The sequence below is a fragment of the Propithecus coquereli genome, unplaced genomic scaffold (assembly GCF_000956105.1).
Source record: "Propithecus coquereli isolate 6110/MARCELLA unplaced genomic scaffold, Pcoq_1.0 Scaffold111, whole genome shotgun sequence".
Classification (NCBI taxonomy): Eukaryota; Metazoa; Chordata; class Mammalia; order Primates; family Indriidae; genus Propithecus; species Propithecus coquereli.
In genome coordinates this window covers 545,130-570,484 of record NW_012135081.1, presented here as the reverse complement: position 1 = coordinate 570,484, position 25,355 = coordinate 545,130, and the positions used below count along the sequence as shown (strand labels likewise).

General features: G+C 52.3%; 2 protein-coding genes across 2 annotated transcripts; one reads left to right on the top strand and one right to left on the bottom strand.

Moving 5' to 3' along the window:
- The first annotated feature begins 7,566 nt into the window (after positions 1-7,566).
- Positions 7,567-10,378, top strand: C1QL4 (complement component 1, q subcomponent-like 4). The gene is made up of 2 exons (XM_012650608.1): positions 7,567-8,103; positions 10,199-10,378. The coding sequence occupies exons 1-2, from the start codon at positions 7,567-7,569 to the stop codon at positions 10,376-10,378; spliced, it is 717 nt and encodes a 238-aa protein (XP_012506062.1).
- A 1,392-nt stretch (positions 10,379-11,770) lies between these two features.
- Positions 11,771-18,180, bottom strand: TROAP (trophinin associated protein). Its single transcript, XM_012650080.1, has 15 exons — positions 18,086-18,180; positions 17,682-17,830; positions 17,382-17,574; positions 16,700-16,857; positions 16,474-16,611; positions 16,200-16,282; positions 15,630-15,682; positions 15,083-15,204; positions 13,984-14,124; positions 13,792-13,875; positions 13,583-13,642; positions 13,205-13,339; positions 12,444-13,044; positions 11,984-12,177; positions 11,771-11,818 (listed from the first exon to the last, which is right to left on the bottom strand). Exons 2-15 carry the CDS (start codon positions 17,823-17,825, stop codon positions 11,771-11,773), a joined length of 2,154 nt encoding a protein of 717 aa, XP_012505534.1. The 5' UTR covers positions 17,826-17,830; positions 18,086-18,180.
- Positions 18,181-25,355: the final 7,175 nt, after the last annotated feature.

The following is a 25,355-nucleotide window of genomic DNA, read 5'->3' as shown; positions in this document are numbered from 1 at the left end:
AGTTAGCTTTATCCTCCCAAAGGTGTCAATTGGTAACGAACTGGACCTGACATCCAGAAGGTCAGGGTCTCAGAGGCCGCTATTCCAGGCCCCAAAAAGATGAGTTCTCTCACAGGTCTGAAGGTCTGCCCCTTCACTTCCTGAGCATCACCCCGTGTCTGCTCAGCATCTACCTCCTCGTCTCTGACCACCGCCAGCCTGGGGAGGCCAGCTGGGTTGGAGATCACATCTTATATTGGAGACTGTGCGTATGTGTATGGGGGCTGGGGTATGGGCTGTAGAGAACTCTGATGGTAATCACTTGCTTCCCCAAGACTCAGCAACTAGGTCTCCAGACTTTGGAAAAAAAAAAATCCACTATTTGCAAGGTGCTTGGGGAAAGGGTGATGTTTGTGGTGAAGGTGGTAGAAGGGAGCAGCTGTCCTGATCAGCACTCTCACAGTTAACATCCATCACCACCTGTCCCCCAGCAGCACACCTCAGCTGTCACTGTGCGCACTGCCATTTCCTCCAGAACTGGAGACAGAGCTGACAGCAAACTGGGGGGGGGGGGAGGGTAAGGGGACATACACGCAGGGAGAGGTGGTGGCTCATCCTCAGACACGCGAATCTCATACCTCCACTGACAAAATCAGGCTAACACATCCCTAGCTCCGACATACATCATCACTGATCCCCACGCGAGATTCACACCCATCAATCCCTGTCACACACACCATCTCTGAGTGCGTAATCACGCACAATTCCTCAGAGGTCAGGCCCAAGCGCCTAGTCCTAAGGCTTGTCTACACCCTTTCTTGACATCTCAGACCTTAAATCGCCCAACCCAAGGAGAGGGGCTTAGGTCCCCGCCCCTGCTTCCCAAATTTTCCAACAACTAGAAGGCCAAGCTCAAGAAAGTACCAGGGTTGAGGCGAAGAACTGGGAGCAGGGGGAGAGGTGGGACTGTTAAACGTTTCCCTCACTCCCCCTCCTGCCCCTGGCCTCTTTTTCCCTGCACGTCCACTCACAGCCTGCCTAGTCTGCCTGGCCCGCCTGTCAGTCGAGTAATGAATGCGCGCTCGGGGGGCCTGGCCCCCCCTGGAGTCGTTCATCACTGCCAGAACCGGCCCACCTCTTTGCTTCCGGCTGGGAGGACTAAGCCGGGGGCGGGCTGTGAGAGCCCCTCTCCCCCTACCTCGACCACTAATTGTCAGATTGAGATGTTGATTTGTCAGCTGGGAGCTAGCGCCAAAGAATCCACGGTAAAACCCAGACTCCTTGAACAACTTCTCTGCTCTACTCGGGTTCCTCAGGACTTGGAGCTTTTCTTGATTTGATGTGGATGCGTTGTATTTCACTAAAGAGATCGAGGGAATAGACGCGCAGTGTCATTCTATTCCGATAGGAGACGCACCAGGCTAGAGTTTCTCTAAGAGGGGTCGCCCTGGGCGCAGTTGCCCTGGCATCGACCCTGAGGCTTAGTCCCCAAGCCTCCCAGCAGGGAGCGCCCTGGAACACTGTCATCCGGGATCGCAGCTATTGTCTCCCGCAGCTATTGTCCCAGGCTTTCTCACAGGGAGGCCGCAGGCCACTGGCCCCCAGGTCCCCTTCAGGGAACGCCCATGGCCATAATTCCACCCCAACTCCCTTTTCCAGGCGCCTGGGGCTGCAGGTCTTCCGCTCTCTGGCAAGAGGCGCCCCTGCTTCAGGTCCGCCCTGGCCCTGCCCTAGGCACCTAGGCTGCAGTCGCGCCCCCGCCCTCTCCCGGGCCAGGCCCGGGAGCTCCCCGGGCGGCCGGTTGAATGACTGGCGGCCGGTGATTATGCGGAAGGGGGAGCGGGGTGCGCCGCGGGCGGCAGAGCTGACCCTTCACATTTCCGATCCGCCGGGACCCTCATCCATCCGAAGCTGCTCTTTGTCTGGCCGCCTAATTGCCGGCGGACAGGATGGATGGCGGGACCGACAGCCGCGGAATCCCTAATAAAGGCCGCAGCCGCCGGGGAGGGAGTGCAGTAGGGAGGGGGAGCAATAGGGAAGGGATGGAAGGAGACGGGAGGAAGCACCGGGCCTGGGCCGCCGGCTCGGCGGCGCTGTGCACGGCGCGTACTGATTCCGGGTCCACCCGGGGTGCGGGACCAGGAGTCCAGGATCCACCTGGGTCTGGGTACAGTGGTTGTGGGGCTCGTTAAGTCTCCTGCTCGTTGGAGAAGTGGAAAGAGCTAGAGGCCCCAGGCAGAAAGAGTATCCTAGGGCCTACCTCGCTTAGCAGAGCCTTGGAGAGTTGGAGTTTAGCGCTACCTCCTGAGCTCCGGGCTCTCACCAGCCCGCGCCCCTCCCTTGGCTCCGGGCTCCCTCCTCCCACCTGTCTGTCTTCCAGAGCGGGATCCAATATCCTAGCAGAGAAATGAGGGGTCTGCAAGCGATCTGTGCAGCCGATCCCCACATTTCATTAACTGGAGCCTGGGGCAGGAGAGAAGTGAGGGCGAGGAGGGGGCGCAAAGGGAGGTGGAGAAAGGAGGAGGAAGTTAGGAGTCGCACCTGGCCAGGGGTCTGGGGCTGTGGAAGTAAATCAGCTTCTCGCTCTGGCCTGACACCTTGGAAGCAGTCTCTACCCTCTCTCTGTGGAGCCAAGAGCTTGTCCTTAGCCCTGTGGGCCCTGACGCCATTCTTTGAACTCAAGATTGCACCGAGGGGCCAGGGACACTGGCGGATAAGTGGCAACCTTGGACCTGGCGGCGAGGCATGTCGGTAGTCTTTGCAAGGAGGCAAAGTGTGCGCAGGTCTTGAGCCACGACTGTTTTCCCACCCGAGGTAGAAGGAGGAGAACACGCTTCAGTCCTCCTTTTCGCCCCTTAAGCAAATTTTCCTCCGGCTCGCTTCGTGTTCCTTTCCCTCCCTTTTCTCTGCCTTCTCTTCCTCCACCTGGACAGTTCTCCGCAACCAACTTTGGACACCCGTTAGCCGACAGTGGAGTGCCTGTTGGGTGTCAGGATTGACAGAGCTGGGCTGGAGGTTGGGGAACACCTGAAGCCAAGACCCTACCCTGTTGGCCTCACACAAATAGGTTTCCCCAAGACCCATTCAAATCTTGCTGCTCATTCCTGTCCTGTCCTGTCTCACCCTTCCACCGCTCCAGGTGCCTTTTGTCTCCTCCAGGGCAGTGAGAAAGAAGCTAAGAGATCATAACTCCAATTCTAGCACTGTCCCTTTACAGGCTGACACTAGACAAGCCATTTCCCCTTTCCTTATGTGTAAAGTGGGGACAATATACCCACCTCTCAGGGGTACGTGAGGATGCAATGAGTACTTGCATGTTAAAAGCCCTAAAATACAATAAGCACTCAATTGCGTTATTTCCCTTTCCATGCTATCCCCTGTCCTCTCAGGTAAGCAAAATTCCCTTCTCTTCAACCAGGGGTCTGGTACTGGGCAATTCAGGCTGCTTCTGGCTCTGTGTGATTTTCCATGTGGAATGGAAAGCCAGAGTGTGGGAGGGGTGGGGAGAACCACACCATGACTGGTCTGAAGGAGAGGAAGGAGAGAGTGCAAGGGGGAAAAGTCCTCCCTAAGATCTTAATGGCCCATCAGTCAGAGAGGAGGTTCCTCTCTTCTTACACATGAGGAAACTGAGGCTTACACACGCAAGTGATGGAGGCATGCCAGTACCATCGTCTTCCTTCCCATGAGCCCTCTTACTCACCCCCTTTCTTCCCTTGAGGGGGTCAGGGTCAGTGACAAGAAGTGTGAGAGAAGGAACAAAAAGACAGAACCTTCAAGGAGCCAGGACCTTTTTGCTAGACTTCATAAAATTTTAACATGCAAACTTCCGCAGAGTAGAAGGCACATATCACATGCAAATCATATGCTAATCACATGCTAATCTAAAGTCTGGCCCTCAGAACACTGACATGCACATAGCTATAGCCCTAGGGTGAAATTCTGGGGAGACCCCTGGGTTCCAGGACAGCTGGGGATGGGTTCCATCTAGGGTCAGGTTATGTGGAGTTGAAATTTATTTTAGGATGGAAGAGGAGTCAAATGTATAAAATAGGATTAGAGTCAGGGTTAGTGCAGAGTCAAAGGTAGGGGTTAATGCAGGATCCAGACTGGGCCACGCTTTTAAATGAGGGAGGCTAGAAGACTGTTAAAGACTGCCTGCCACCTCCCTGACCCTTTGTCCTGCAGCACACCCTTCTCTATCTACTTCCCAACCACACCACTTCCCTGGGGCCTCCCAGTTTGGCTGCCAGAAGAGCGCTGTGTAAACTTTCTGGACCCCAGCCTGGGCTCTAGCATTCCCTCAAGCCCAGACACTTGGCTTCTGGCCCCAGGAGCACCGGCTGGCCTCGGTCCTACCCAGATCCCTCCTCAGCCGAATGTGACAGCTGCAGGGAAAGCAGTAAGGACCTGGTGAGCTAGCAGCTTCATTCCAGAGCGTGGGGAAAGAGCAACAGAACATGAATAAATTCATGGAGCTGGCCCCTCAGCTCCCTATGAGCCAAGCCTGCTCCCCCCCACCACACACACCCGCTGCAGCCTGCAGCCCTGCTGGTCACGCAGCTCACAGCCCGGGCTGGGGATGGGAGGAGAGGGGAAGCTCTAGAGAGAAGAGGACTGGGACTTGAAAGGGCCCAAGGTGAGGGACTCAAACAGGGGCCCTTGGTGAGTAGAACGAGTGGGGTGGGGAGCGGCCGGGCAGAGAGGGCTTCTGGTGAGTGGAGGGAGGGCAGGGGGAAGGAGAGGGGTGGCAGGCCCTGGGGTGGATGGGGCCTGAGGATTGGGCAGAGGAGGCTGGTGTGAGCCCAGGCCTGTTCTCTCCTCTCTGATCCATCCATCATCCAGCCTAGGGGAGCAGATCTGGAATTAGACATGCACGGGGCTGACATGGCCCTCAGCCCCCTGAGGAAGACAAACGGCGACGAAGACCTTGAATAAAATTTGTATTTATGGTTGGAGGAGGATGCCCCTCCCCCACTGACTGCCAATCCTTTCTCTCCCAATCCTTTCGGGCATATAGGGGCCTCCCCCTGCCCTGACACAGGCCCAGCCTCAGCAACCTCTCTCTTCCTGCATCATTAGGAGGTGGAGGGAGTGTGTGTGGGTGTGTGCAGAGAAGGAGTACAGGAAAAGAGAGATGAGGAAATCACCCTCCACCCAATCATCATGCCCTGGTGTGCCCTGTGCCCTCCATTTCACAAAATGTACTTCCAAACATTATGGTCCTGGCTTATCCTGGTCTCTAAGAGGCCTTTGCAGCTGTGCACCTCCAGGGTCTCCAAACATTCCAACTCTCACCAGAGCCTCTTCTCCTCAACTGGGGCCCTGGGGTTCCTGTGAGCAAGAAATTTCCCCCAGAGGGCTCAGGCAGGGAAGGATGCAGCCAAGAGCTTTTTCTCTGGACTCTGATCTATCAAAGCCTGAAGCCCGCATTCCCTCTTGGTCATTCTGAAAGATAGACACAGTCATTTCTTACAGGACAGTGCCTAGCCCCTAATCTGCATTTTAATGGTTAATTTGCATAACCAACTTCAATCCCCACCCCAAACACCCATTATATGGGATCCAACTTTTCTGGGTTTCATCTAACAACAAATCCTTGAGGAAGACGCAGAGACCCCTGGGGCTGGACAGGTCTAGGACTAGGGTGGGGGTGGGGGTGGGCTGGCCTGGGCAAGTAGGACTAGAGCTGTCTTCTGACTCTTTCTTTCTCCCCAGTAGACTCCCTGCTCTTCGGTCCTGAGGTAGGAAAAATGGCATTTGTGGGGTCCGAAATTTAGGGACTAACAATTTGTAAGACAAATACAAATGTCCCCTTTCAAACAGCCCTCACACATACATACACAAAGACAACGCACAATCCGAAACCCCACTCACCCAGGAACACACAAGGCCAGGATCCCATGGCCACCTTCACACTTTCCAGCACACTGTCACAATGCAAAGGCCCAGAGCCTACCACTCTGCTGGCAGGACCGCCCTGCCCCCGCATCTTCCCACAGTTGATATGTCACATTGGAGTCCAAACACGGACCTGGGTGTCTCTCTGCAGCGCACCATTTACATTTCTCTCTCGATCTGTCAACCTGTCTCGGCTCCCATCTCTCTCTCTCCGTCTCTGTCTCTCCCTCTTCCCCCCTGGGGCTGTCAGTTAGTCTCTTTTCCAAGCTTTGTCTCTGTCTCTGCGTCTCTATCTGGCTTTCTATCTCTTTGATTCCTCTGTCGCTCCTTCTGTGCTTTCCTGTCTGTTTCCTGCTCGCTCCCCCAGGTCTTCTCTTCCCTCTCTCTCTCTCTCTCTCTCTCTCTCTCTCTCTCTCTCTCTCTCCCACACACACACACACACACACACACACACACACACACGCTCTGCGCCCCCGACACTGACGCGTGGGGATGGCTGGAGATTTGCCTTTTCCAGTTCAGGCCAACAAGTATGCGTTGAACCCTTTACCGTGTCATTCGGTCACGGGCATTGCGGGGCGTGGGGTGGCGAATTTCTATCTTTTCTATCCCTTCTTGTTTTGTTTCTTGTTTGTGAGGTCCCCCCCCCCACTTTATTTTAGCTCAGAAATCTATCTCTTTCTCTGTTTGTATCTCGACTCCTCCCTCTTTATCCCACCGCTGTTTTTGGTTTCCTCTGGGCTCTGAGAATGCCAAACTCAGCGTAAAGGGTAAAAGTAAGCATAGGGTGGGGGGCCACGAAACCGTGCAGAAGCAGCTCAGAGCCGGGAAGGAACCCAGAGGCCGAGGGGGACGTGGGTGGGGGCCGCTGCCTGCCCCGCCCCCGCGCTTCCCGCTCCAGGCGCCAGGGGTCGCTCCGCCTCCAGCCGCTTATAGTGACTCCCGCCGCGCGGCGACTCACATCACCCGCACTGACGCCCCGGGAGGGAAGGGAGGAAGGTTAGGGACGCAGAGAGGGAGAGCTCTCGCTGGAGACACCTGGCCAGGGCTCCAGCAGGGGCCGGGGCCGCCGCTGGGGTAGGAAGGTGAGTCAGTGCTCGCCAAGAGCCCAGAGCGCCAAACCTATGAGGAGGTCGCGTCCGGTGGGCTCCACCCGCAGCTGAGAGCCCGGGACGTCCGGAGCGCTGGGAGTAATCCTTGCTCCAGCCTCGCGCCAGCCGGGGAGTGATCGGTCTGGATAGCCTGGGACCCAGGCACCGCCATCCGTGATAAAGAAGCTGTCTGGAGAGCAGTCATCCCAGATCTGTAAGAAACCAGCCGTCCGAGAAGCCGCGGATCTCAGGTGCCCAGGATCGTTAGGACTGAACAGGAGGGTAATACAGGACCAGAGGCTCTGAACCGTCGGGAGCTGCCCCTGACGTAACCCACAGGGCACCTCCGTCCGCCTTGACGGACGGTTTGGGGAACTACACCGCTGCGGCGGGTGCGCGTACGGGCGGGGGGCCGGGTGCAACCGTCGGGGGAAATCCAGATCCAGGCTCAAGCCGGGCCACCAACTCCTGGGCCCGCGGAGAGCCCCAGGCCTCCGCCGCCATTGCGCCCAAGAGCGAGGAAGATTTGCTGGCCCTGGCCGCGTCCCGGCTGAGCCGCCGCAAGCGGGTGGCCGGCGCGGCCGTCGGGGTAGCCATGGTGCTACTGCTGCTGGTGGCCATCCCGCTGCTGGTGCACAGCTCCCGCGGGCCCGCGCATTACGAGATGCTGGGTCGCTGCCGCATGGTGTGCGACCCGCATGGGGCCCGAAGCCCGGGCCCCGACGGCGCACCAGCTTCCGTGCCCCCCTTCCCGCCGGGCACCAAGGGAGAGGTGGGCCGGCGCGGGAAGGCAGGCCTGCGGGGGCCCCCGGGACCGCCAGGCCCCAGAGGGCCCCCAGGAGAGCCAGGCAGGCCAGGTCCCCCTGGCCCTCCTGGCCCAGGCCCAGGAGGCGTGGCTCCTGCTGCTGGTTACGTGCCTCGAATTGCCTTCTACGCGGGCCTGCGGCGGCCTCATGAGGGTTACGAGGTACTGCGCTTCGACGACGTGGTGACTAACGTGGGCAACGCGTATGAGGCAGCCAGCGGCAAGTTCACTTGCCCGATGCCTGGTGTCTACTTCTTCGCTTACCACGTGCTCATGCGCGGCGGCGACGGCACCAGCATGTGGGCAGACCTGATGAAGAACGGACAGGTGAGATGCCCCTCCCCCACCGAGCCCAGAGCCGACTGGTAGCTTTCCAAACCTCCCCGCACTCATTCCACAACTGGGCTCCTTCCCTGAGACGGAGTCATCGAATCCAGGAACTGGAGGTTGCCAAAAACTTATAAATCGCTTCATTTACTGAAAAAGGAATTGGGGACCAGAGAAAGAAAACCATCTATCCAGGGTCTCACGGAGTATTAGAAATGGTATCAGAATTAGAACTCAGGACTCAAAGCTTAAAGTCTCTGTAGCTGTGACCTCACACTCCAACTGTGGGCAACCACACAAAATGTCTTTAGTGTCTAGGCCTGCCAATTAGCCTCTTTTCTTGTCCTGTCTTCGGATACCTTCTCTTCTGAGGCAGTCCTCCTGGCCTTTGGGTTTCCCAGCCTTGCACTCGAACTACCCCAAGCCTGGGCTCCTTCCAATTAGAGTAGAATCCATGTCTCAGGCAGTGGGCAGTCAGCAGCTGTTCCCATGCGGGGTACATTCAGCTTGGATTTTTTGAGGAACAGGTAAAAAAGAAAGAAAACACTCAACCAAGCTAGAATGGGTCTTGCTCTCAGCTAATACTGAGTCCAAAGGCAGAGGTGGGAAGTGGTCTGGCAGCTCAGGGGCCAGCCAGGCAGCTGCAAGGAACGGATTTGGAGGAGGAAGGAGGAAAGGGACAGGTAGAAATGAAGCCTTGGACCCTAGCCTGGTCCTCTAGGCCCCAAATCCTCCCGAGGGACCTCTCAGTCTCCAGGTTACACCACTCCCTGTCCCTGTGGGCAGAGTGGGAGTCACTGCTACCTTGATTTGGGGGAATAACCCCAAGGACTCAGCTTGAGGACCAGGACCACAAATAGCAGGACCCAGAGGCCACAGGTGTGGGGTAGGGTGGTGTGGGGGAAGGTGCCTGGGACCCCCCCCGCAGGCCTCAGGGTGAGGTTGGGGCTGAGCAGTGACCTCCCCGAAAGCCCTCTTTTCCCCCTGCGATGGAGGTGGTGGTGACCCAGGAGCACCAGGCCTGCTCCTCCCTGATAGAGCCTAGAGCCCTGCTACCACTGCAGAGCCTGCCTGTCCGCAGACCTACTTTGGGGTCTCCTTCCAGCAGGATCACCCAGGAACCTGGAGAAAGGGAGTGAGTGTGTGCATCTGTATAGGGGTGAGGTAGTGCATGTGTGTAAGGGAGTGTGAAAGTGTGTATGCTTAATGTGAGTGTGTGAGTGCAAAGGTGTGAGAATAGAGGTGGGTGTGCTTGTTCTATGCAGGGTATCCGGGAGGAGGCGGAGGGGGCGAGTGTGTAACTAGTGCGTGTCGGTTTCGGAGGAGGAGGGGGGCCCGCGGCTCCCACTCTGTATTCTGCTGCGCGGGCGCTGCGGCCCTGGGGACGGTAAATAGTGATTAGAATAATGATGAATAATTAATGAGTTAATAACCAGCCCCTGTGGGACGGGAAGAGTGGGGCTGGCCGCCAAGGAGGCTGAGGAGACAGCTGTGAATCAGAGGGGAGGACCGGGCTCCCTGTTCAGCCGAAGGCGACCCCGGTCCAGGCACCAGCGGGAAATCCGCTCCCCAAAGGCGAGAGCACAAGTGTACCTTCCCATGGCCCGCGCCCTGCGGCACACGCACAGACACACCTATGCCCCATCACCTGGGGAATCGAACCCAAGTGTAGGACTAACAGGAAGCCTGAGGAGGTATGGAATGTTAGAAATTATCCTACAGGCTAATGTTATTTTGAAAATGAAAATAACGATTTGAGAATGGAAACCACTGTTTTGAACTGTTTTCACATATAGTAACTCATTTAATCCCAACAACCTTATGAGGTAGTCTCTATTATTATCCCTCACTTTATAGCTTGAATTGAGGCCCAGAGAAGGTGTGAAATTTGCTCCAAGTCATACAGCTAGCGAATGGCAAAGCCTGATTAGCTCAGCGGTCTCCTACCCTCTCCCTGTCCTCCCCAGCGCTGCAGCCAGCTGCCCTCGCGCTGCCTGCTATCTCTGCACGCCCAGCTGCCACAGGGGCCGACCCTCTCTTTACCCATGCTCAGCACAGGGCATGAGCAAGTTGTCTTGTTCTCTTCCCTCGCTAGGTCCGGGCCAGCGCCATTGCTCAGGACGCGGACCAGAACTATGACTACGCCAGCAACAGCGTCATTCTACACCTGGATGTGGGAGACGAGGTCTTCATCAAGTTGGACGGCGGGAAGGTGCACGGCGGCAACACCAACAAGTACAGCACCTTCTCCGGCTTCATCATCTACCCAGACTGAGCTGCCCAGCCCCCGACCCCGTCCGCCCTGCTCGCTCCTTCATTCCCTTCCCAATCTATCTCCAGTTGGCCCTGCCCAAGGAGCCACCCCATGCTTTGAGAACCTGGCGGTGGGGTGGACCCTCTTGCTCCCAGAGGTGGCCTACATGGGCGGACTTTGGACGCTCAAGGGTAGAAGTGGCTGGGGAGGGGAGGAGGCGGGGCTGGAAGAGGAGCAGAAAGGCATCCTGAGGGACCACCAGCATCCACTTGTGCCCTTGTGAAAGTCGGGTAGAGAGAGGGGTGGAGGTCGTGGCTTTCTCTTTTGTCTGGAGATGGGCAGCTGTTTTACTAGCCAGGGCTCAGAAAGCTGAAGGGAAGTCCTGGGAGTTTGGGAGGGAAAGAACAGAAACAGAAGGAGCCCATCTAGGCGAGAGGAGACATTAAGACAGTGTAGGGCTGGTTCTCTGTCATGACAGCTTTCTCTTGCCATGCCCTCTTCCCCTCATCTCCACTTTCAAGCTCCAGGCTCCAGCCTTGGCAGCTTTTCTGTGAACTGGAGGAACCAGTGAATTCTTTCCTGGCATTTAAAACTCATTCTGTACAGTCCCCATTCCACCCCTATCCAGGCTAGGCTTGGGGGCTACAGCTGCTGTTGCCTCTTCCAATAAAGTGAGGTTGGGAGATTGTGTGTGGTTGTTTAACTTGGTGCGGAGTGGGAGCAAAATGGCTGATCCTTTGCCTCACGCCCCCTAAAAGCAAAGGTTTAGTTAATCCTGGCAAGGCCTGCCTCTGAGGGGAAAGGGAGCAGGCGGCCCAGGGCTTCTACTCTGATAGGGAAAGAAGGGGGATGGTATGAGCTTCAGGAGAGCTTCCGGGCCTCACAGGGTAGGTGGAGGGAGATACCAACCAGAATGATACTAGCAAGGGAGGAGTCCAGAGGTCTAGGTCTGGTGCTTCTGCTCTTCTGCCTAATGCATGAAGAGCGTTCTAGAAAAGGGGATGTAGGTGAGGAGGGAGTAGCTGATAGGCTCCTGGAAGAGGGACTGATGCCAAGGAACAAGGAAAGCAGGTCCTACAACTGGCCCCCTACATACTCAGAGCTTGCTGAGGGGGTGGCCTGGGCAGAAGTGGGATGACTTCTCCCTTCAGGACAGCTTCTAGATGAGGGTGCCTGGGGGATCCTGAAAGCCCAGGGCTGGATCTAAGCTGGGCAACACTGCCACCATGTGGGCCATTGGAGAGCAACAACAATCTCTGACCTATTGGACACTTAAAACTTACTAGCTGGACAATCGGACACTTTAGAAACTTTATTAAAGGACAAAAGGGTGTCAGCTCCCAGGACCATGGAGCGGATGAACAATAAATAAGGGCTAAAAGTAAAAAGCAAGGCAGGGCAGGAGTGGTTGCCTCATGATGGAGAGCCCCGAGAGGCAGCAGAACCGACTGGAACAAAACACTGCAGAGAGAAAACAGAACTTGTCACAGCCCAGACATCCTTGAACTGTAGCCAACCCTTCCCACTGACCTCTCCATAAAGAAGCCCAGCTTGGCCCCTGCCCCCTCCCTCCGCAAGGCTGGCTGTGCAGACACAGCCGGGCGGTGGGTTGGGTTGGAGTCTCACCAGGGCATCCTGCCATTCAAGTAACGTGGCCACAGGGTTGGTGCAGACCCGGGTGGGGCCTGAGGCGGGGGCTCGGCTGGTGTAAAAGGCGCACTCATCATCCAGACGAGCCTCGTGGAAGCAGTGGATGGCGGTTAGACATGATTTGAGGCGCTGCCTCAGGGCCAGGGTTCGAGGGGCCAGACTGCTGGGGCCTGAGGGCCATGGAGAGTGTAGAGACTCTGGAGTCCTATACTACTCCCCCCGCCCCACTACCCTTCCCCTCCCTCTCCCAGGGTCCAGCCAGTTAGGAGCACAGGGCTAGAGGTGCAGCTCCCTCCCCTTTCCTGAAGGAGAGCCCAGAGCAGGGTAGCAGGCAGAGGAAAGGAAGCAGGGGCTACCTGGTGCAGGGCAGGGGCCCAGCTTGCACTGAGAGATGAGGACTTCCTTTGTTCACACCCCTTCCCAACCAATTTCTTACCTGCCTGGCCTGTTGGGGGCCTCAGAGACTGGAGTGAGCGGATAGGGGGGCTGGCACAAAGTGGGTGTTGGGAAGAGAAGATCAGGCTGGTGGTCGCCGGAGCCCCCTGACTGCAGCAGGATGGTGGGCTGGACTCCGGACGTCTAGGACCCAGGAAGCAGGCCTCTGATGTCCCAGGCTCTATCCCAGGGCAGGGCTCTGAGGGTCCAGCCTGCCCCTGGGGGCTGGGCTGGAGGGGTCCAGGCTCTGCGAGAGGGCAGGGCCCTGATACTTCAAGCTGTTCCTGGGCAGAGGGCTCTGGGATCTCAGGCTCAGTCCTACAGTAGGACTCTAGGGGCCCTAGCTGTGCTGGAGAGCAGGGCTGTGGTTCCCCACACTCTTCTGGAAGGCAGGGCTTTGGCTGCCCAGGGTGTTGTAACAGTCCAGGAAGGTGGGAAGTCCCAGAATTACATTCTGGGGCATTCACAGTTCTAGATATCTCCATCAGCAGGGACTGAAGTTCCACCATATCCAGAGGGGTATCTCCATTAAGGAGGGCACATTGGCCCCCTGCCAGCCCCTCCACCTCTTGTCTCAACAGCTGCTGCAGGATACCGATGCGCTGTTGTGGGAGAGAATACCCCAGTGTGACATTAAGATGTAGGTTTAAGTAGTTTACCACCACTGTCCCCTTCCCATACCCCAACCTCCTCTCCGTTCTCCCTTCCCCAGCCCTGAATACTGCCCATCAGACATGAAAGCTGCTGCCCCCACATATCCACCTGCATCTTCAGCTCCTGGAGGCTGGGAGTTCTACCGGGGTGGGGTCCAGAAGGGGGGGCCACAGGTGGCTTTGCAGGTCCCTCCAGCGACTTTATACAACTCTCCTGGTCAAACAACCGCACTGCAATCTGCTCCTGTCATAGAGGAGGAAGGAGGCATATGAGGAAGCAGCACAAAGACTAGCTTCAGTCTCACCCTCATGAGGAAGGGATCGAAGCCCCGACTGAGAGGCCCTAGACTTTGATTAGGGCAGAGAAGCAGGGAGTGCTGGAGAGGTAGGTAGCTTTTCCAGAGAGCACATTTGCCTCAACTGCTGGGCCTCCAGGCCAAGAGGACAGAGCAATGGATTTCAGCCCGGGAAGGCTTCTCATACTTACCCAGGGCAGAGCAGGCTCTTCAGGGCAGGACTGAGGGGAGAGGCCACTCAACCATCGGGCCTGGGACAAAAGTTAGATGTCAGCAAGGCCTAGCACCCACAGATGGGACCCAACCTCCCCTTGCCTCTGTCTGAACTCTCCCTGTACCCATCCATCCCCTCCCTCCTCCAGCCCTGGCCTATACCAGTACCTACCGTGCCCTCTCTTACCTGATGAACTCTTGGGGCTGATAGCATGGGTGTGAACCGGGTTTTGGGCCGAACAGCAAGACGCCGCAACACTGAATATGAGTTCTGAGGAGAGATGTGGGTGGCTGAGCAGGGACAAAACCTAGACCTAGCAGGGATCTCCAGCCAGAACGTTCTGCCCTTGCCCAGCTGCCATGAGTTGCTGATACAAACCAGAGCTGAGAAGCCAGGGGAGGTTACACGCTGAGCCCGTCCAAAGGGTGATGGACGGGTAACAGAAGGTGGCACTTCATGACCAGGCATGGGCTGGGCCACAGGGGAAAGGGAAGGCATCAGATGGGAGTCACAGATGTCCTGTGGAGAGGAAAAAGGTGGGAAGAGTGACCCCGTTCCCCTTTGCCTCCCTATGTCTTGTTCTCACTACAGCAGCCAGCATGATTCTTTTAAGGCCCAAGTCAAATCACGTCACTCCCTTGTTCATCCCTTGTCCCCATGGCTTTCCACTCGTTCCAAGAAAAAGCTAAGGACTTATGCTGATGTGCAAGTCCTTATGCAGTCTGATCCTGTCATCACTGTAACCTCATTTCCCACTGTCCTCCAATCTGGCCTTTGCTTTTTGCTGACCCTCAAACACACTAGGCACATTCCCTCCTCAGGACCTTTCCCTCCCCAGTTCTCCTGGCCTGGAATGTTCTTCCCTCAGTTATCTACATGGCTCACTCCTTCAACTCCTGCTCTTCACTTAAACATCATCTTCTCAATAAGTCTCCTGACCAATCTATTTTAAAGGGCAATACCAGCTCCCCTACTCCCAATTCCCATCAGTGCCTTGTCACTATCACTATCATTTTTTTTTTAAACAGAGAACTTATCACCATTTGACATAATATATATTTCACAAGTGTTTATTTTTTGTCTCTCCCTTCTAGAATATGAACTTGCTTACGGCATATGTCCAGATCCTAGAACAATGCCTGGCACTCAGTGGCTGGTGCTACTCAATAAATATTTGCAGAGTGAAAGGATGAACGCTTTTGGCGTACAAGTGCCAGATCTGTCTCACCCTCAGCACTGATCTGATACATACCAGTCTGTGACCTCTCACCCCAGGCCCCAGACACCTGGTAAAGAGAGGTCAGTCCCACACTGGAGAGGGCTTGGGCCCATCTGGGGCAAACCCAGACCCAATAGCATCCCAAGGCCCAGGACTGGCTGGTTCTACCCACTATCTTTAGTATTGGCTGCTACTGTGAAATTCCCCCAATCATTTCCTGTGCCTCCCACCTCCTATCCCAGGCGGGGCCCAGCTCACCTTGGTGTGTGTTATCTTTCGGGTTTCTCTTAATGGTACTCGCTGGGCCAGACCAAGGGAGGCCACTCTTCCTTCATCTGAGTGAGTGACAACCTCATGTTCTCCTTTAGGGAAAGAGGAAGCTGGGAAGAAATAGGAAATTTTCTGTAGTGTCTAGAACACCCACCAAAGTCTGGCACAGGGCTTTGCGATCTCTGAAGAGGGTATACCATTTTAACAGCCCTCACTGCACCATTGGGGGCAGGGACTCATCCAGCAGCCCCTCAAAGCCCAACACTATCTCAGGAAACACTTATTAATCTGAATACCCTGAGTGGGCTGGGGGTGTGGTGATGGCCCTTAGGGGCTGGGGATAGAACAGTGAGTGAGGGTAAATATTGCAGAAAGCGGCAGGGAGAGGGCAGAAATGGGGACCATCTCCTTTCCACTCCTCCCCACTTCCTCACCCGCCCCACTCCCTGCAGTCTGCTGAGCTTTCTCTTGTCTTGTCCCCTGCTGTGGGCAGCCCGCCTGCTCCTGTTCTCTCCCCAAAGCCAGAGACACTCACCAGGCTGGACTGGGGTCTTCGGGAGCAATCCTGAGGCTTCACTCACTGAAGTCCTGATGATAATAAGGACAGCAGCTAGCAGTCACTGAGTACCAAGTGAGCTGGGCATGTGCTAAGTGCTTTACAAACATCATCTCATTTCATTCTCACAGCAACTTCTAATGATGGTACAAACATTATCCTCACTGACAGTTAAAGAAACCAAAGCTCAGGGAGGTTAAGGCAAGTCTGCACAACTACTAAGTGATAAGAGTCAGGAATTAAACCCAAATCCCATGTATTGCCATAGTCTATGCTCTAGACACTAAACAAAAGAGATAGCATATTTCTGTCCTCCTCATCCCCCCCATTTCCTTGCTAAGGAAACTGATGTCATACTAAGGCCTGGTTATGAAGGCCTGAACGCTATTCCAAGGGCTCACCCAGGGTAGTCACAGATTTCCCCTTTTCGCTCCTGGGTTGGCAGGGAGTTCTAAAGCTACTGGAAGGTGCTAGATCTGGGGGACTCCTGTATCAGACATTGGTTCATTCTTTTCCAAATGATCTTCTCCCATACCCTCTCCTTCTCACCGGCTGTTGCCACCTCTCTCTCTTCTTAGCTCCTGGAAAGTGGGGCGAGTGGAGGGGTGAAAGGAAGATCCTGAAGGTGAAATCTGATCCATAGGAACAAGAGATAAAAACAGACTCAGAGGTCAGCCCCAAGCCTTCAGGCCTCACCACCAATGCCATCTCCCCACATAGAATCCCTTAGCTCACTCTGCGGTACCTTCTCTCCCAGGGCCCAGCTCTGTCCCTGGAAGGAGCTCCCAGAAGCACTGAGTATCAGCCCCTCAAGGGCACTCACCAGAGCCTCTAGCCTCTGGGGGCACAAAGTCCGGCCTCGAGGTCCTGGTCCCTCCAGCCTTGAGAAGCAAGAAGCCCTGGCAGGGTCCAGTTGGTGGGTGGGGGTTCTGGCGGCCAAATATGCAGAGGCCCGAGCACCCTGGGACCCCAACAGAGGCTGTCAGCACAGGCTCAAGGTTCCCTCCTCAGTCCACCCCAGCTGATCTCCTCAAATCCTGTCTCATTACCTGGCCCCTCCGGATGGCGCCTCCCTGACTCCCTCGAACCAGTACTCTCTGAGCCAGACTGGGCCGGCACCTCAGTTGACAGCTCTTCACCCCTTCACCTGACAGGATGGTGGCCAGAGCTGCAGGGTCAGCCACAAAGTCTATGGCCCCGGGAGCCTCTACAAGGAAAGAGTAGAAGGGAAGGTGAGAAGGAACAGGAAGGGGGAAGATGAGGGGCTAGGGACCCTAGTGTTGTCACCTTGAGGTGGAAGAATGAGCAAAAAAGACTCATTGAATTGCACTCAGCTCCCCAAATGCTCACAGAACTTTACTTAAGACATTATTTTAAGCATCAGGGCCCAAAGATGAATAAGACAAAACTCCCATCCTCAAGAAGCTATCGACGAACTATAGAGAGGTAAAAGACTCAAGTCAAAGTATGGACATGTTATAAAAGAAATACTGCAAAGTATTAGGACACAGAGTAATTGATTGGGGGTGGGGGGAGTGTTTAAAAAGGCTTGAAACATTTTGTTGAAGTAAATGAAGTCTCCTAAGAACAAAGAGCTTTCCAGGAGCAGGGACCGGGGGTCTTACGGTAAGCAGAAGATCAGGGGGAGTGCAAAGCCCCCAAACCCCACCGTGCCCTCCCCAGTCCATCACTTAGCCATGGAGGGTGTGTTCCCAGGCCTCCAACAGGTACCTGTCTGGGGAGGGGGCCCAGGCCCCACATTATGATCCCCAGGGTTAGGCCTGAGCTCCTCCAGGGGGTTCCGGAGCTGAGTGATCCCCTCCAATCTTTGTGATGTCTCTGTTTGGTGTGTGCCTTTCGGCCTGGGGCCTGCTGAGTCAACGAGGGGCCGTTGAATACTGAGCGTTGGCTTCTGCACCCATCTCTGGGGGAGAGAAAAAGGACAGAAAGTTGGAGTTCATCGTTGGGGTGCATTGCTGGTGTATGCTGTCTCCTTGTAGCTACTGTCTTCACCCACCAGGCCCCACTTACCTTTGGATCTTGGTTCTCCTGGTCCAGGGCACACGGTCTGACTGTGGGGAAAAGCGGGCGTCTCCGAGAGCGTACCGGAATCTTGCTAGGGGTGGGAGACACTCCCTGGAGGAGGGGATCCTTCATGGCTTGGAGGGTGGTCATGACGGCTACAATTGAGATAGGGAAGAAGGCAGGCAGGATCAGGGATCAAAGGTCAACCAGTTCTCGGGTAACCGGTCGTGACACCCCTCATACCTCCACCCAAATCTATGCGCCCACAAGCCCCCAGCGCCTGCAAGGCCGCTCTTCTAGGTGCCACCTCCAGATACCCTGAACCTACTCTTTCACTCCCGGACCCCAAACTACTCTCCTCCCTAAAAGCCTCCGCAGCCCTCATCCCCTCCAAGATTCGCATGCAGCACCTTCCCGGAACCCCTCACGGTCGTCCCCGCTTTCTTCGCTTTTCCCCTGATTTTCTCAGCTTCTGCTGCAGCTACTTCCCCAGTTTGTAAAATACACGAAGCTCCTGATTGGCTCGTCCGTGAGCCCGCGGAGGGGCGTGACATCTGACGCAGCCGTCCAATCCGAAGGCTTCAGAGGCGGGGCCAAAGGAAGGACTCGTGGTCGAACCGCTTTCTGGCCAGGAAAAAACTGATCCGGCTCAATCAGCCAATCCGAGAGCGGAGAGCTGGTGGAAGGCGGGGAAAGAGAAAGTAGAAGGCCGTTCTGGGGCCAGGGAAGGCGTGGCGCTCCGAGGCTCGGAGACAACGGGAGCTGTTGTACTCTCGCGAGTTCTCGGGACTGGCGAGGGTTGGACCAGTAGCAAGAAGGGCCCGGGTATTGTGGAAAGGTTTGGCTGGTCGAGATGATTGCAGCTGGCAGTGTTGGAGGCTGGCCACAGCCGCTGACCCGACTCTGACCATAGTGAGGCGCCACGATTTGGGGCGCCATTGCAGACGCTTATAGAAAACATATGCAAGTTATTCCCGGCATGGGGAGCTGCCTCCAAACGGGCAGAGAGGACTGGAGGGACTTGAACTGGTCTAACAAGAACATTTGCTCACTGGAGCCTCACAACCCAGTGAGATGTGGTCTCCATTTCACAGATAAGAAACAAGATTGGTTGTTGCTGAGCTCAATCAATACAACACCAGAATGGAATAGCTACTCACAGCTGGGGGCTTCCTCACCTTTGGGTTGCCTTTTGCAGGCCTAGAGGACTGGGTAGAGGGAGCTTCCCGGCTGGTTATTGGCAGGTAAGGATGTGAGGCTGTGAGATCCTATCCTGCTTAGAATGGAAGGGGTAATCCCTAATGGAGGACGGGAAATGGACGATGGTTTCAAGTTTACAGGATTTGGATAGATTTCCCCTCTGACCACATCTGTTCTTATTACACAAGCCGGGAACCTGGGAGTTATTCCTGAGCTGCCCCCACCCCTTTCCATATCCCATCTCTTGTCCACTCTTATAAATTTTACTTTTTGTTTAAGAGAGAATCTTGCTGTGTTGCCCAGGCTAGAGTACAGCAGCACCATTATAGGTAACTGTAACCTCAAACTCTTGGGCTCAAGCAGTCCTCCCACCTCAGCTTCCCAAGTTGATGGGCCTACAGGTACAGGCCACCATGTGGTCTCGAACTCCTGGCCTGCCAAAGTGTTGGGATTACAGGGATGAGCCACTGCGCTCAGTGTAATTTTACTTTAATGCATCTACTTTCTTCATTTTAATTACCACCACCCTAATTCACACTAATCTCACATAGAGGATTGCAAGTCTTTTAGTCTCCATTCTCTCTTTCCTTCCACAGTCATCCATTCTCCATATAGCAGCTAGAATAATCTTTACAAAATGCAAATCTGATCACATGACCACTGTCACTTGACCTCTCCCCACTAAAACATTCCATTTGGTACCACTCTTCCCCTCTGCCTTCCAACTCCATGGCCTGTTTCAACTCCTCAAATTTGTCATACTCCCTGTAGTCCCTCTGTCTGGAATGCCTTTTTTGCTTCCACTTTGCCTATTTATGCCTCCGAATTGACATCCATTGTTACTTCCTTGAAGTAACAAGGCTTTCCTTGAATCCCTCTGCCCAAAACCCACCCCAAGGGCCGGGCGCGGTGGCTCACGCCTGTAATCCTAGCTCTCTGGGAGGCCGAGGCGGGTGATTGTTTGAGCTCAGGAGTTCGAAACCAGCCTGAGCAAGAGCGAGACCCCGTCTCTACTAAAAATAGAAAGAAATTAATTGGACAACTAAAAATACATAGAAAAAATTAGCCGGGCATGGTGGCGCATGCCTGTAGTCCCAGCTACTCAGGAGGCTGAGGCAGAAGGATCGCTTGAGCCCAGGAGTTTGAGGTTGCTGTGAGCTAGGCTGACGCCACGGCACTCACTCTAGCCCGGGCAAAAGAGTGAGACTCTGTCTCAAAAAAAAAAGAGAGAAAACATTCTAGTCACTAAGAATAATACTTGTCAAGGCAAGGAAACATGAAAGAATATGGAGTGTTCAGAGAGGTGAGCCCTTGGGGATAGATGGAATGTAGGGAACGGTAGGAAATAAAACTAGAGAGATGGTCTGAGTTGAGGGAAAGGGAGAGTCACCTCATTCCACTAACAGGTATTGTGAACGTGCCAAACTGTAATCACTAGATCAGCAGGGACGGCTACTACCAAGTATGGTGCAACTACTATGTGTAAGGCTCTTTGCTAGTCATTGGGGTTACAGGGAGGAATATGGCTGAAATTCGAAGGATAGGCAGGCCCTAGGATGGAGATTGGCTGCATAGTGGCTTCATGTGATTTTTAAGGTAGTCTACACAGTTCAGGTCTTGTCTTCAGCTTCATGGACTTGGAAGCTTGAGTTTGCCAGGCTACCCAGAGTAGATCATGGGACTGACTCACACTAGTCAAATTCATAGAAGAAGTTGAGTTATTTACCAATGACCAAAATATTTATGCCTGCTCTTGAGAGTACCACCTTCACAAAAATCAAAATATAAGAGAGACTGATTTTATATTAGAAAAGTCTTTAAAAGAGCCAGTGCTTAGAATACCTGCCAAACCTATCAGAGCATCCAATCTGTTTTCTACACAGCAGCCAGGGTGACCTTCTTGTTTGTCTTTGCTGGACCTTACATGCAGGGATTTGAGTTACTCCTCATAGTACCTTCATTGACATGCAAACCATCCCTCTTGTTTTATTCTATCATACCCCCCCTTCATTCCCTATCTGCTCTCCTATTCCCCTCTCCCATAGACATTCATTCTACATATTTGATAGATGTTTTTAACTATGCATGCATGCTTATAAAATATGTACAGTTGCGTATTCATTGCCTGTTGCTACTGTAACAAATTACCACAATTTAGTTCTTTAAAGCAACGCAGATTTATTCACTTATGGTTCTGGAGTTCAGACGTCTGAAATCAAGGTGTTTGTTGGCAGTGCTCTATTCCTTCCAGAGTCTTCAAGGGAGAGTCTGTTTCCTTGCCCTTTTTTCCTTACATCAATGTACAGAAGTTCCAATGTTGTATTAACAGTAGCAGCGCCAGGGGCAAACTTGACTTATGGGGAAGCATCTAAAGTTTCTCTCAAGAGTAACTTTTTTTTTCATGTTTCTGTGAAACAATCTCAAACTTACAGAAAATGTGCATGAATACACATAACATTTTTCCTCAACCATTTGAGAGTAAATTGAAAATATAGTGCCTCATCTCCCCCAAATACTTTATTGTGTATTTCCTGCAAACAAGGACATTATCCTAACATAGCCACAATACAACCATCAAAATCAGGAAAATAACACTGATACATTCCTACCCTCTAACCCTCAGACCCTCCAATGGTTAATTTTAGGTGTCCACTTGGAGTGAATTGAGGGATGCCTAGATGGCTGGTGAAGCATTGCTTCTGGGTGTGCCTGTGAGAGTGTTTGGGGAGGTGGAGATTGGCTGTGAATCTGTGGACTAAGAGGAAGAGCCACCCTCAACGTGGGCGGGCACCATCCAATCTGAGGGCACCATCCAATCAGCTGGGGGCCCTGGTTAGAACAAACACACAGAAGAGGGGGATTCTTCCTCTCTCCTCTTTCTCTCTCTCCCTCCCTCCCCAGTGAGATGCTTGTCTCTTCCTGCCCTTGGACATCAGACTTCAGGTTCTTTGGCTTTTGGACTCTGAGACTTGTACCAGCGACCTCCTGGTTTTTGAGGCTTCCGTGGTTCTGAGCCTTCTTGACTTGGACTGAGCCACGCTACCAGCTTCAGAGGTTCTCCAGCCTTCAGAGGGCCTACTGTCAACTTCTCTGCCTGTTATCATCATGTGGCCAATTCTCTCATAAAACCCCTCTCCTATATCCAATCCAGTCTGTCTCGAACCCTGACTAATGCAGACCCATTCAAGTTTCACCAGTTTCCCAGTGATGTTCCTTATAGAAGGATCCAGTCCAGAATCACATGTTGCATTTAGTTGTCACGTCCCTTTAGTCTCTTTCAATCTGCAACAGTTCATTTCTGACTTTTATAACCTTCACACTTTCGAGGATTGCAGGCCAGTTATTTTGTAGAATTTCCCTCAGTTTGGGTTTGTATGATATTTTCTTATGAGCAGACTCAGATTAGTCTCTACGGTGGGACTGTTACAGAGTGATGCTGTTTTCTTCCTAGTGCATTCTAGCAGGTGGCTACTGTTTCAAATTGTCCTAGTACTTTGATTACTTAGTTAAAGTAGTATCTGCCAAGTTTCTTCACTGTAAATTACTCTTCACCTTTGTAAGTAAGAAGTATTTTGTGTCAGCAGGGGGTACTTTGAGATTATGTAAATATTTCTTCAAAGTTTTGCTATTTTTGAAATTATATCAGTATTAACTCATAAATTCCTATTGAGTGGATTACTATGCAATTACTAATATTGTTTATTTTGATACACATTTTCTTGGATTTGGTCAGTGGGGAGCCCTTTCAAGTTGTCTTCTGTACCCTTTTAGCATGACCTCATCACTGTTTAGCATTGTTTGTTTCTGGCATAGCAACATGTTTCAGGACCAATTTATACTTTCTTTGCATCAGCTCTGGAATCAGCCATTTCTCCAAGGAGCTCTGGTTCCTTTTAGTGCAGATGTTGAGAAACCAAAATCTGGACACTAGTTGTGCTCATTGCTGTTAGGATCTTGTTGCTCCCAGGCCCTCTCAGTGGACAGAGCTAGGGGATATATTCCACACACACACACACACACACTCACACACACACACACGCACACAAACACGCACCACATTTACATCTATGTTATTCTATATCCAAATATATTGAAAACCATGAGTTCTAGACTGACCTTTAAAAAAACCTCATTTGCCTGCTTTAAAATACTTCAAAAGCTTACTATTGTCCTCAGAATATATTTACTCTTACCAAATATTTTAGGACCTTGCAAAGATAAGGGTAGGCTCTCTTCTCTTTGCCAGCCCCCAATTAACGAATTAATATTTTAAAATTTCACAATAAAGAAACAGATCAGGGAACAGTGGCTTTGCCTGTAATCTCAGCACTTTGGGAGGCCAAGGCAGGAGGATTGCAGGAGGATTGCTTGAGGCCAGGAGTTTGAGACTAGCCTGGGCAATACAGCAAGACCCTGTCTCTACAAAAAATTTAAAAATTAGCCAGGTGTGGCGGCATGCACCTGCACTCCCAGTGACTCAGAAGGATTGCTTGAGCCCAGGAATTTGAGGTTACAGTGAACTATGATTCTGCCACTGCATTCCAGCTTGGGTGACACAGAGTGAGACCCCTCCTCTAAAATAAAAAAGAAAAGACAGAGAGTGATGAGTTAAAAAAGGGATTTTTTAAAGTTTCTTTATTTTAAACTCAATATACCCAAATGTGAAATTATAATCAGATATAACATAGAGTGGTTTCTCAGCCCTTTGTTGGTAAGGTTTATTCTTTCTTTTCAAATAGTTGAGACTCCTATGTCTTAAAAGGGAAAGCAAATAGGCCGGGTGCAGTGGTTCGCACCTATAATCAGCCTGGCCAAGAGTGTCTCTACAAAAATAGAAAACTTAGCCGGGCATGGTGGTGCACCCAGTTACTGGGGAGGCTAAGGCAGGAGAATTGGTTGAGCCCAGGAGTTTGAGGTTATAATGACCTATGATCACACCACTGCACCCTAGCCTGGGTGACAGCGCAGGACCCTGTCTCAAGACCCCTGTCTCAAATAGACATTCATTTATGGTCAAATTCTATGGACTTTGGTAACTGTTTTCTAGAAGAAAGGAGTCAGCATTGCCTTTTTATTAGTGCAGAAATAGCTGACAATGATGATACAATTGCAACTTTTTCTCTTTCATTTGAGGTATTAAGAAGGGAACATTTTCTATTCTCTGCTTGAAACCTGTAAGAGTAGCAAGCATACTAGTCTGAGCAAAGAGATATAAGAATTTTGTTGTATGATGCTATTGTAAATGAGATTGTTTTCTTGATTTCTTTTTAAGATATGTCACTATTAGTGTATAGAAACACTACTAATTTTTGTATGTTGATTTTGTATCCTGCAACTTTGCTTGTGTTAGTTCTAACAGTTTTTTCATGGAGTCTTTAGAGTTTTCTGCACATAAAATCATGTCATCTGAAAACAGAGAAATTTTACTTCCTCCTTTCCCTTTCCTTTGTATTTCTGTGGTATCAATTGTGATGTCTTCTCTTTCATTTATAATTATATTTATTTGAGTCATTTCTCTCTTTCTTAGTCTAGGTAAATGTTTGTCAGTTTTGTTTATCCTTTCAAAAAACGAACTCTTGGCCAAGCACAGTGGCCCATGCCTATAATCCCAGTACTTGGGAGACCAAGGCAAGAATGCTTGAGGCTGAGTTTGAGACAAGCCTGGGCAACATAGTGAGACCCCATCTCTAAAAAATTTTTTTTAAATTAGCCAGGCAAAGTGACACATGCCTGTAGTCCTGGCTACTTGGAGTCTGAGGTGAGAGGATTGCTTGAACTGAGACACTGTTTCAAAATAATAGAAAAAAAAAGGGCAAAAGACCCAAGTAGACATTTCTCAAAGGAAGACATAAAAATGGCCAACAGGTATATGAAAGAATGTTTAACATCACTAATCATCAGAGAATGCAAATCAAAACTACAGTGAGAAATCACCTCACATCTCTGAGAATGACTATCATCAAAAAGACAAAAGATGAATGTTGGCAAAAGGGAACGCTTGTACACTATTGGTGGGAATGTAAATTGGTATAGCTGTTATGGAAAACAGTGTGGAGGTTCCTCAAAGAATGAAAATAGAACTACCATATGATCCAGCAGTCTCACTACTGGGTACATATCTAAGGGAAATAAAATCAGGATCTCAAAGACACATCTGCATTCCTGTTTTCTTTGCAGCGGTGTTCACAGTAGCCGGTCCATTGGTGGATGAATGGATAAAGAAAACGTGATACACATACACACTGGACTATTACTCAGCCTTAAAAAAGAAGGGAATCCTGGATGGGCATGATGGCTCACTCCTGTAATCCCAGCATTTTGGGAGGATGAGGTGGGAGGATTGCTTGAGGCCAGGAGTTTAAGACCAGCATGAGAACATAGTGAGACCTTGCCTATACAAAATATATAAAAAAAAATCAGCCTGGCATGGAGGCACGCACCTGTAGTCCCAGCTACTTGGGAGGCTGAGGCACGAGGATC

Bases quoted from the DNA above. Each gene is read 5' to 3' on its own strand.
- C1QL4 (XM_012650608.1), top strand. From the start codon at position 7,567: ATGGTGCTACTGCTGCTGGTGGCCATCCCGCTGCTGGTGCACAGCTCC. The intron at 8,104-10,198 runs GTGAGATGCCCC...TTCCCTCGCTAG, and splicing joins ACCTGATGAAGAACGGACAG to GTCCGGGCCAGCGCCATTGC.
- TROAP (XM_012650080.1), bottom strand. From the start codon at position 17,825: ATGACCACCCTCCAAGCCATGAAGGATCCCCTCCTCCAGGGAGTGTCT. The intron at 16,612-16,699 runs GTAATGAGACAG...TTGGGGTCCCAG, and splicing joins GCGCCATCCGGAGGGGCCAG to GGTGCTCGGGCCTCTGCATA. The intron at 11,819-11,983 runs GTGAGACTCCAA...TTCTCTCTGCAG, and splicing joins TTGAATGGCAGGATGCCCTG to TGTTTTGTTCCAGTCGGTTC.